The sequence below is a fragment of the Silurus meridionalis genome, chromosome 2, assembly GCF_014805685.1.
Source record: "Silurus meridionalis isolate SWU-2019-XX chromosome 2, ASM1480568v1, whole genome shotgun sequence".
Lineage (NCBI taxonomy): Eukaryota > Metazoa > Chordata > Actinopteri > Siluriformes > Siluridae > Silurus > Silurus meridionalis.
In genome coordinates, this window is record NC_060885.1 from 2073539 (window position 1) to 2084432 (window position 10894).

General features: G+C 46.5%; 2 protein-coding genes across 3 annotated transcripts; one reads left to right on the forward strand and one right to left on the reverse strand.

Annotated features, from left to right (window-relative positions):
• Position 1: 1 nt before the first annotated feature.
• On the forward strand, positions 2–7071 carry zfp91 (ZFP91 zinc finger protein, atypical E3 ubiquitin ligase). 2 transcript variants are annotated; one of them, XM_046874418.1, is made up of 12 exons: positions 2–1142; positions 1845–1879; positions 1966–2070; positions 2235–2271; positions 2539–2637; positions 2759–2845; positions 2968–3135; positions 4064–4114; positions 4187–4265; positions 4342–4456; positions 4637–4736; positions 4887–7071. In XM_046874418.1, the coding sequence occupies exons 1-12, from the start codon at positions 742–744 to the stop codon at positions 5623–5625; spliced, it is 2016 nt and encodes a 671-aa protein (XP_046730374.1). In that variant the 5' UTR covers positions 2–741; the 3' UTR covers positions 5626–7071. The 2 variants fall into 2 exon arrangements, with proteins under 2 accessions (XP_046730374.1, XP_046730366.1); XM_046874410.1 differs by having other exon boundaries at positions 5–1142; positions 2232–2271.
• Positions 7072–8465: 1394 nt separating this feature from the next.
• Positions 8466–9662, reverse strand: si:ch211-113e8.11. Its single transcript, XM_046874431.1, has 2 exons — positions 9454–9662; positions 8466–9117 (listed from the first exon to the last, which is right to left on the reverse strand). The coding sequence occupies exons 1-2, from the start codon at positions 9525–9527 to the stop codon at positions 8466–8468; spliced, it is 726 nt and encodes a 241-aa protein (XP_046730387.1). The 5' UTR covers positions 9528–9662.
• Positions 9663–10894: the final 1232 nt, after the last annotated feature.

Consider the following 10894-nt stretch of genomic DNA (forward strand, 5'->3'; position numbering starts at 1 on the left):
TACGTTTTCTGTAGAAGAAAAACGCTAAACCGTCTGTATTCTGGACTCGTGTGCACGTCTGTATTTATTATGCTTTATTATTAATGTGTTTCCTGAGTTTGGTCTTTTAAAAACATCACATGATGTCTAATCGGTAGCTGCTTCAGAGGTATCGTTAATGTATCGTATCGTTGGCGATACATAAAGCTGCGAATTGCATCGACCTCAGTAATGGAGCTGCGCATCGCTAACACACACACACACACACTCTCACACACACGCATGTTGGAGGGGAGCGTGAACGCTGCAGGAGTGCAGTCTCACGTGTGAGTGGGCTTTTTCGCGCACCGCCGCTTTAATGTGCACGCGGATCCGCGCAGCTGCGTGTCGCTCGTGAGCCTCCGCCGCTGCTCGCGCGCGCGCTTAAAGGAGACGCAACAAAGCGGCGCTGAGGTCGGAGCAGGGCCGCGTCTCTCCTCCAGACTGCTTCACTATCGCTTTAAGAGCTCCGCGGATCCACGCGACGCTTTATTTTAGCGCAGAGTTCTAACTAAAAGTTTGTGGACGACGGGAGAAGAAGCAGGAGGAGTGTGCGGGGAGATCAGGGCTCGAGGAGGAACATGTCCGTGTGCAGGAGCAGGGCCTTTCATAACCGAAGCGCTTACACGGGTTTTGATCGTGTCTTCGTGGTTTCATGTCCGCTTGGATGAATTAAAAACCCCGAGTAGTGCACTGGTATTCGGTCGGGGTGTTTTGGGGGGGATGATGGAAGTGCAGCGAGCGGATAAAGAGACGCGGGAGGATGCAGACGAGGCCGCGCTCACATCCCCGGACTCGAGTGTGACCCGCACGCCGCGCAGGGCGCTCCGGGGCCGGGGGGCGACTCGCGCGAACTCCGCCGCTCCGTCCCCGGATACAAACGGCACCCCGAGCACTGCCGGATCCGGACGGGTTCTGCGCGACCGCTCCACGCGATCCGTCCCCGTGTGGAGGAGGAGAGACCTCGGAGTCGACCAGGACGGTGATGATGTTAACGATGATGATGATGATGAGCAGCAGCAGGAGGAGGAGGAGGAAGATGAAGCGGAAGCTCGTCGCCGGAGAAAGACTTCGTGTCCGCGGCGCAAGAGGAACGCAGAAGCATCCAGAGAAAGCAAAGCTCAGTATGTAAACATCATCCCCACTTTAAAAATGTTTACATTTCCAAACAGCTGAGAAGTTCCAGTCGTGCTCCAGGTTCTGTCAGGAGAAGAGCGAGGAGCTGGAGCTTCTGAAAGTTCTCTTAAAGTGCAGTGGGTTGGGAAGCAGGAACCAGCCCACTCCTTTTACCTGGATCAGGTGTGTGTAGAGTAATGCCCAGGATGAAGCTCTCAGGTGTAATGTTATGAGAAGATACCTGGATTATTTCAGCATGTTACGGTGATCATGATATACGTTCTTCAACTACAAACTCGTCCTCGGTTATCAAACTGGATCTTGAACGTCTTGAACAGTAAATAAATGAGATTTGCGTGTAATTGTCCATCACGATCCAGAAAGTGGCAAATACACACCAAGTGTTTAGTGGAACTCGACAGATTAATGACCCTGTACATGAAGATGAAGGTGTGAAGAGCGAGTGCAGTGGATGAGCTGCATTATTAACACATGCTGTTGTTTAGTCATTTTACAGCTCTGTGAACATGACCTTTTATGGAGTTTAGTGGGCGGGGCTAAATATAAACATCAGCCATGCTGTAGTAATTTAACTGCTTTAATTATTATTATTTATAAAATATTTGTATTATCAGTTTAATTATCAGTGTGTTTGATTTAAACGTTGCACAGAATCATTGCTCTTTCACCATTCCTGTTTTGTCTCTCAGGTGTGGAGACAGTAAGGATGCTGCAGGAACTCGAGGTAAAAAAAAAACAAAAAGGTATAATTGTATTTCTTTGTTTATACTGAAGAACATCTCATTTGTCGTTGTTTTTTCTCTTCGTCAGGAAGCAGGCGAGCACAGAGCCGCAGCAGGACGCCGTCGTCTCGAGGACTTCGGGGTTCAGCGCGGGTCGTGTGTAAGAGCGAGCCGGAGACCGAGAACACCTGCGGTACGAGGAGGGTCATGTGACTGTGCATTGGCACACCTTTACCGTCCCCGTCAGAGAGACGACTGAAGGGGTGCCAATACTTTGTGCAGTGTAACAGATGGGCATCAATGTGTGTGATTCTGGGATTGTGTCGTTTCTGATTTATTATTTCATGTGTGCAGCAGAAGAAAAAGAAACAAAAACAACCGAGAAGAAGACAAGGTAGATTTTTATAATAAACCGTCTCTCTCCATCTGTCTCTCTCTTTTCTTCTGTCTCTTTCTGTCCATCTCTCTCTCTCTCTCTCTCTCTCTCTTCGTCTGTATCCTAACCCTGATGTTCTGTTGTTGCTTCAGAAATACCGGGGTATTTAAAAGAAAGGCCAATCTAACGTTGTAATTATAATATTAGGCCACACCCACACGACCAGGTGCTGTTTTATCACATTTATAATAGAAAACATGGTCTGAGGTTTCTGCTTCTCCGCAGCACTGACGAGAAGAGTGAGATCGAGGTGGTGCTGGGTGAGGAAGCACCTCTCTTCACCGACAACCAGAAGGACCAAACATATGAGTCTCAGGCCCAGAGGTACATCAATGCTTATACATCACACACACACACACACACACACACACACACACACGTGTTAATCTAGATAACAAGGCTTTTAACTACACAGGTAATACAAATAAATCAACTGTTGTTTTAGTGAGGATGATGAAGGAGTCAGCAGTGATGAAGACGTGCCCTTTAAGGACGACCTGAATGACCAGAGCTACGACCCAAAGTCTGGGAGGTGTGTGTGTGTGTGTGTGTGAGTGAGAGTGAGAGAGTGAGTGAGAGAGAGAGAGAGAGAAAACACAGGAAGTCCATATTGTGAATAATAATAACCCACATCATGGGTGTGCTTTGACGCAGAGACGGTCAGAAGCAGAGGCGCAGAGCTCCACCACGGCCCAGAGAGAAGAAGGAGAAAGCAGCTGGAGGAGAGAAAGAAAAGGAGAAAGAGACGGAGGTGAAAACAGAAGGAGTGGAGATGACCGATGTGAAGCAGGAGGTCGGGGAGGGGGCGGAGCCACCCAGGAAGTGAGACATCTTTTCGTCCAGATTTACTTTGTTTTGACGACATGCGATGGAGCGATAAAATAAGTGCTAAAGGAAATAAATATGAATGTTAATTAATAAATATAATTATAAATAATAAAAATAACATGGCACACTCCATGCAGCGCACAGTCTCACGTGTGAAAACAAACACCACTTCACATCAGTTATTCACCTCTAGAGGTCGCTCTTGATGCAGTGGAAAAAATCGGATGCTATGCAATTCAATATAGTACAGATAGTTCACACTTTTGTTCAGACAGACAACAGATCATCAATTTACTGAAGTGCCTTCTGACACATGACTATTCTAAAACAGGCCTTTTGTATTGCAAGAAAAAAAAAACATGAAACAAACCCAGCCATTCTTTTTTTTTTTTTTTTTTTTGTCGCAGTGCTACTTGTGCCATGTTGATCTGTATTCTGTCTGACTCTCAGGACACGCCTCGGTAGTGTTGTGATGCGTCATATTCACATAGCAGCAGTGGTGCTGAGAGAACGCACTTGAGGAACAGTTAGCGAGGAGAAATATTGGTCACTTTCTAAATAATAAAAGAATAGCGCATCTAACTAATAATTCTGTGTACATAGTTTTTTACATACACAAATGTTGAAAAATTATGCCCCATGATACAAATGCCAAATTGTTTCCGATGCACACTTTAAAAAATTTATCACATCGTTAACTTTGATATAAAATCACTGAATTTTACCATATTTACTAATCATGCTGCTGTAAAGTTCTTCTGCAAGTAGCCTGCAGTAGCACTTTTCCACCAGAGATGGTGCCAATTCCCAAAATAAAACCACCGTCGCTTAAATGAAATGAGACGCAATAAATCAGATGTTCTGCTTTTTTTTTTTCTCCTTGTTGTGCTTTTGACTTCGACTTCTGGATCTGATCCTGCAGGAGAGGACGACGGCGAAAAGACGACAAAAGCCCCCGTCTTCCCAAGAGAAGGTAAAAAGATCTGGGTGTGTGCACGTGTGGGGGTGTGTTGAGATGAATTTAAACAGGTTTGTGTGTTTGCAGGAAGAAGCCGCCGGTGCAGTACGTTCGCTGTGAGATAGAGGGATGTGGAACGGTTCTCGCTCATCCACGCTACTTACAGGTGTGTGGTAAAGGTGTGTGTATGGAGCCTTTTTTTTGTAAACAAAAATGTTTATCTCTCGCTTTCTTCCCATCAGCATCACATCAAATATCAGCACTTAATGAAGAAGAAGTACGTGTGTCCGCATCCGTCCTGTGGCCGTCTGTTCCGCCTTCAGAAACAGCTCCTGCGGCACGCCAAACACCACACCGGTACAGAACCAGTGCTGTTATTTACCCTACTGGGCGAAGCAAAAAAAACCCAGTAGCATGATTGTGTGAGACATAAACAGTAAAAAAATGTTTGTGATGGATGAGCGTTCAACAGAAGGTGAAGCAGAGGATCCAGACGATTAATTTTTGGAAGGTTGTGTTCTGTGTGTGTGTGTGTAGATCAAAGGGACTACATCTGTGAGTTCTGCGCACGTGCGTTCAAGAGCTCTCATAATCTTGCTGTGCACCGCATGATACACACTGGAGAGAAACCACTGCAGTGAGTCTCACGCACACACACACACACACACACACACACACACACACACACACACACACTGTCTGGCTCCCAGGATTCGATCCCAAACATCTTATTCCCAAAACGGTGTCTAATTGATTTTTGGTTCTGTTTTTTTTCTCCATGCTCCAGGTGTGAGATCTGTGGCTTCACCTGCCGTCAGAAGGCCTCCCTGAACTGGCACATGAAGAAGCACGACGCAGACGCCTCGTACCAGTTCTCCTGCGCCATCTGCGGCAAGAAGTTCGAAAAGAAGGACAGCGTGGTGGCTCACAAAGCAAAGAGCCACCCGGAGGTCCTGATCGCAGAGGCGCTCGCCGCAAACGCCGGCGCCCTGGTCACCACGGCGACGCCGACCGCCCCTCATGTGGGCCCGGTCGTGCTGCTGGACCCGGAGCCGTCTCTGCACGCCATGCAGGTGCCCGTCACGCTCACGCTGCCCTCTACTGACGAGCCCAAGAGCGAACCGGGAGGGGGCGTGGCTTCGGCATCGCACCCGACTCCTTCCAATCAGACGCTGCGGTTTGTCTCCGCCCCCGTGTCCCAGCAACAGCTAAGCGTTCAGGCATCCCCACAGATCGTCCACATGACCTTTACCACCCTCTCACACCCTTCTCAGCAGCTCCCCCTGCTGTCCGTCACACATCAGCTTCCCCCCAGCACTAGCTCCGCCCCCTCCGTCTCACTCCTCCCACAGATCACCTCTGTTGCGTTCTCCGCCGAACCCGCACCTCCTCCACCTCCTCCTCTTTCCTCCGCCTCTTCTCCGCACCCTCCTCCTGCTGACAGGAAAGAGGGCGGGGCACTCTGGGAGGGAGGGACTGGCAATGTGGGTGGGGTTTGGGAAGCAGGCGGGGCCGGCGAGTTGTGACGGACAGCTCAGACGGGACGATACAAGTAGTGATGGAGATTAGATTTTCATGAAGGAATTTTACGACCGTGGTAACCATGGAAACCCACATAAAGGACAAGTGGATACACTGAACGTAGGATAGCTAGCGGTTAGCTAGGACGTGTTTGAACATCTTGCATCTTTTTTTTTTTTTTTTTAAAGGAAGTTCATGCTACTGGATAAAAATAAATTGCCCATAATAATAATAATAATAATAATAATAATTAACGATCATCAACGACGGGAACGTGCTTCTCACTGCCTTTAACCGCTGCGACACGTCATTCCGAGTTTCTGAGACGTGAAAGTGTGTTGCTGTAATTTCCAACACGTCCTGAACCCATTCCTCCTCAGTGAACTTCCTCTGAAAATCTACAGGACTTTAGATCTAGTGTGTACTCGGACTAAACTTTTGCTAGGTTTCTAGACGTGTGTGTGTGTGTGTGTGTGTGTGTGTGTGTGTGTGTGTGTGTGTCAGAATGTTCTCAATGTGTTTTTTTTTTTTGTACATAAACACATTTTTATTTTGGATATTTAATTTCCTACATGTCCGCTGTAATTCTTGAGTCCATTTGGAAGTTTTTTTTGTCTTCCTTCCTGTGCTTTTATTTTTTTCATCTGAACACTGAAAGCGATAATCTTCTAATACCGGGCCTCTGCTAGATTTCTAATAGACGTGTAATATGTTTTTTTCTTTCCTCATTCATGTTCTTGTTTTGGGGGGTATTTATTATTAAAGCCACGTGTCTCCTGTATCCTAAACGGGACTGAACTAGTAGCCGTTTGCTTTCCTCCGTGTGAGCAGCATTAGGATTTCGTAGCTCTGATGGAAATAAGGAAACGTAGCGTCAAAGATAATTGTGCAGCGGATCACAAAAGTCATTTTTCGGCTCTGCGGAAAAAAAAGGGGGAGGAGACAAATTTAATTAACTTTCCATTTACAGCACGGAAATGTTCCCATACGTGTGATGTGATGTGAATAATTCTAAAGACTTGAAGTTCTTCTGCTCCTCTGATAGGTGTGGGTGTAGTTACCAATCTACTAAAAAAGAAATATCAAAACATTTTTCATCCTGGGATTGTTAGAAAATACTGATTAATCCGCGGTTCACGTGTCAAACGATGAGTCGTGATCCCTGCGGATCAGCTGTGATCTGTTACACTTCTAGTCAAAGAAGAAACCTGGAGTTTTGCAACATTTTTATTCATTGATTAGATTCATTGCTGATACAGTGCTGAACATCACACATCTGGTGTGTGTGTGTGTGTGTGTGTGTGTTTTAAGTCATTTTACACTAAATAGAAAATAAAAACACACACACCCACACACACACACACACTCCAGGAAGGGTTTGAACAGATGCTACATTTTATATAAATCTCTCAGTCTTACTAATCATGTACAATAAACATGTCTACACTCTTCTTCTTCTCCTCTGCCTCTCTGTACGTGTGTAAACAGGAAGTAAATGATGTCACTGTGATTCCTGATAATAAATAAAGGACAGGAAGTCATCGGATTCCCGGGAATCTAATTACTGCGCTTTATAGTCGGCCTGTGAAACCGTCAGTGTATTATCTGTTCATATAAACACGTCTGTCCCGTGTGGTCACATGATCTCATCTCCTATAAAGCCATGGCCTTTTTTCCACAGGTACGAATCAGTCGACTCACGTGTGAGCTGTAGGACGCTGAAAGACGTCTGTCTTGGACTGTCATTTGCTTCTACAGAAAGATTTTCTAAACCTATTTAGAAAAAAACAGCAGGTGTTTTAGGAGCTGAAATGATCAGATGTTCCTGAGACTACATCCTCATGATGATTCCAGGAGGTAATGATGGTGTGTTCCTGCTCTACAGCTGGACTCGGTTCATACAGATGTGTAGAAGTGTGTAAAAGGTTGAATCTGCTGGCAATTTTTTTTCTGAACACGTTTTGGAGAAATTATGATGCAGTGTCCGTTTCACACGTGTTTCAGTATATAGTACAATCAATTAGTGAAGGAGGCGTGGCCTCTGTCAGTCTGTCTCGGTGAAGGAGGTGTGGCTTCTGTGTGTCTGTCTCGGTGAAGGAGGTGTGGCCTCTGTCAGTCTCGGTGATGGAGGTGTGGCCTCTGTGTGTCAGTCTGTGTGAAGGAGGTGTGGCCTCTGTGTGTCAGTCTCGGTGAAGGAGGTGTGGCTCCTGTGTGTCAGCTCGGTGAAGGAGGTGTGGTCTCTGTCAGGCTCGGTGAAGGAGGTGTGGCCTCTGTCAGTCTCGGTGAAGGAGGTGTGGCCTCTGTGTGTCAGTTTGGTGAAGGAGGTGTGGCCTCTGTGTCAGTCTCGGTGAAGGAGGTGTGGCCTCTGTGTCAGTCTCGGTGAAGGAGGTGTGGCCTCTGTGTCCGTCTGGGTGAAGGAGGTGTGGCCTCTGTGTCAGTCTGGGTGAAGGAGGTGTGGCCTCTGTGTCAGTCTCGGTGAAGGAGGTGTGGCCTCTGTGTCAGTCTCGGTGAAGGAGGTGTGGCCTCTGTGTGTCAGCTCGGTAAAGGAGGTGTGGCCTCTGTGTGTCAGTCTCGGTGAAGGAGGTGGGGCCTCTGTGTGTCAGTCTCAGTGAAGGAGGTGTGGCCTCTGTGTCAGTCTCGGTGAAGGAGGTGGGGCTTCTGTGTCAGTCTGAGTCAAGGAGGCGTGGCTTGTGTCTCTTCAGTATTAAGGATCTGCTAAAACACACCCTGAAACGGCGATCCTTCACACATTAGCTCACACCTGGAGTAATTCTGACTACACACACACACACACACACACACACACACTACCCTGAGTTTAGGTCTAATTTCTCCCACTCAGTCTTTACGTGCGTGTGTGTGTGTGTGAGGCGCTCTGCATGGCGTACTGTTTCATAGCTCTTTTGGGAGGGATGAGACTATCACACACTCCCACTCTGTGCTTCTTTCTCCTGCTCTGGTTCTCCTCCTTGTCTTCTCTTTCCCTCTCCACAGCCAAGTCCCTGCAGGCCGGAGTGTGTGTCGCAGTGCTGTTCGAGTCTGAGACCTGAACACTGGGTTCTGCTACACTCTGCTGCAGGTCGCTGTCGTGCGCAAACTTGCACCGGATCCCGAAACGGCAGCGCCCGTTTTTCCTGTATGCCACACACACCTTCTTCCCACCGATGTGCGTGGGTCGGGCATGGGCCGTCAGTGGGACATGTTTTTGGAGCGCGCTGATTTTCCGTTCCACTTGTTCTTTAAACGGGTTGGTGAACACGCTGCCCCCGGCCGGAGCGCAGAACCTTCCCAGAGCAGGAGGAGGAAGTTTTTTAGAAGCAGGAGTGACTGCAGGAGGAACTGTATCCTCTGGGGATGACTGGATGCTCACTGAAGCACGTCGGAGTTCCAATTCCTGTTCCTTCTCGTCTTCACAGTCGGAACTGGACTCGCTCGAGGCTGATCCACATTCCAGCAGGAAGTTGTGGGATTTCTTCTGGTCAGAGTTCTCCTCATCCCTGCACAGAAATATTTATTACAAGCTATTTTTAATATTTTAGGGCTGAAGTTTGCACCTGATGAAACCTCCTGTTTAGCATCATGAGTCTGACAGGTGAGTCTCACAGGTATGAGACTCGGGTAGGGGGCGTGGCCTCGAGTCTGAACCAGGAATTAAGCATTAAACGTGATTCTGCATCTTATAGCTTACATTAATTTCGCATGATGCTAAACTGATGACATTAAAGAGGCCTAAATTAGCAAATAATCAGCCTCGTAGTTCAGAATATGTGTGTGTGTGTGTGTGTGTGTGTGTGTGTGTGTGTGTATATAGTGCGTGTGTGAGATAATCTTACTTTGATGTTCCGCTCTGTATTTCCGCTTCCTCCTCTGACTCAGATGAGTCTCCATATCCCACTAATGAGTTCATCAGCTCAGGTTATTCCTTTTATTGTTTGTTAATATTTATTTCTCAGGTAAATGTATTTGTTTATGTCATGACCCTCGGTCCAAGCCATTAAGTTCCTGTTAATCCGGAAGTCGATTTTTCCTCGGCTCTCCGCTGCACTGTGGACTCATGCGCAATACCGCCATCGTGAGGCAGGTAGTGGAACTGCACCGATTTAAACCTAGGAGGTGTCAACCAAAAGTTTTGTAACACGTCAACTGATGGCAGCACGAGGCTGCACGCACAGTCACAGAGTGCACCGAACTTCATAAGTCAGCATGCCAAAAGACATCGTCCTGTGTACATCAAAAGCTGTTCGACCGGTGCTATTCGGACCACGTCTGCTATTTTGACTACAATACTGAATGTATTTCTGCCAATTCTGAGATCATTTCTCGCAATCCCCACTTTATTTCTCTCCATTCTGACTTTTTTCCTCTACAGCCAACTCCCTGCAGGCTGGAGTGTGTGTTCTGCTACATTCTGCTGCAGGTTGCTGTCAGTTCAATTCCGACTTTATTGTTTCACAGCTCAATCTATTGATTGTAGTCTGTTTAATTTTTAATGCGTAAAGCTTTCTGGCACTGCAGAGGGGGTGATGCTCTCTGATTGGCTAAAAAACCTGGAATTGTGAGAAAAATAAAGTCGGAATTGGCAAGAAAGGTTTATGTGGCGGAAACGGGCTTCCACTTTGTTTAATATAATATTAAATTAGATTCAACTTCATTGTCATTATGCAAAGTACATCTACAGAGCCAATGAAATTGCAGAGACCTGAGCATTTATAGGGGTTCATTTGAGGGTTAAGGTTGCTCAGGGGCCACGCAGTGGCAGCTTGGTGGTGCTGAGATTTGAACTCATGACCTTCTGATCAGAAGTCCAACATCATAACCACTTAATTTATCAATATATACAGTATATAAAGTGTATGGAAAATTGTGCATGTTTAGCTGTAATTTTATTTATTTCACTGCAGGAGAAAACTCTTATCTCTAACCCATATTTCAGTGTCTGGACAGAGGAAACTGAAGAACAAGCCTTTCTCTCATGGCCTCTGAGAAAAATATTACTCTTGGATCTCTACCAGGCCAAAACTTTACCAGAAGGAAACTACTGCAGGAAACAGATATCCTGCTGTTTCAGGACCAGAGTTTAAGAGCAGACATGACATGACAAAGTCTTTCACCTTTACATGAATTAAAAGATCATCTTGAGTTCATTTTAACTTCCGAGTCTTGCATTTCTTCTTTAAATTCACAGCTTTAGTGAAAAGTTATTCAGCAGATCTTTTGATCTCTAAAGACAACCCTCAGATCTCCCCCTACAGTCCTGAGGTAACTATGGACAAT

What these genes read in the sequence shown, in the direction of transcription:
- si:ch211-113e8.11 (XM_046874431.1), bottom strand. Translation starts at nt 9,527, where the DNA reads ATGAACTCATTAGTGGGATATGGAGACTCATCTGAGTCAGAGGAGGAA. An exon ending in ATACAGAGCGGAACATCAAA is followed by an intron (nt 9,118 to 9,453) that starts GTAAGATTATCT and finishes ATTTCTGTGCAG; the next exon opens with GGATGAGGAGAACTCTGACC.
- zfp91 (XM_046874410.1), top strand. Translation starts at nt 742, where the DNA reads ATGATGGAAGTGCAGCGAGCGGATAAAGAGACGCGGGAGGATGCAGAC. An exon ending in GGAGACCGAGAACACCTGCG is followed by an intron (nt 2,071 to 2,231) that starts GTACGAGGAGGG and finishes TCATGTGTGCAG; the next exon opens with CAGAAGAAAAAGAAACAAAA. An exon ending in ACTGGAGAGAAACCACTGCA is followed by an intron (nt 4,737 to 4,886) that starts GTGAGTCTCACG and finishes TCCATGCTCCAG; the next exon opens with GTGTGAGATCTGTGGCTTCA.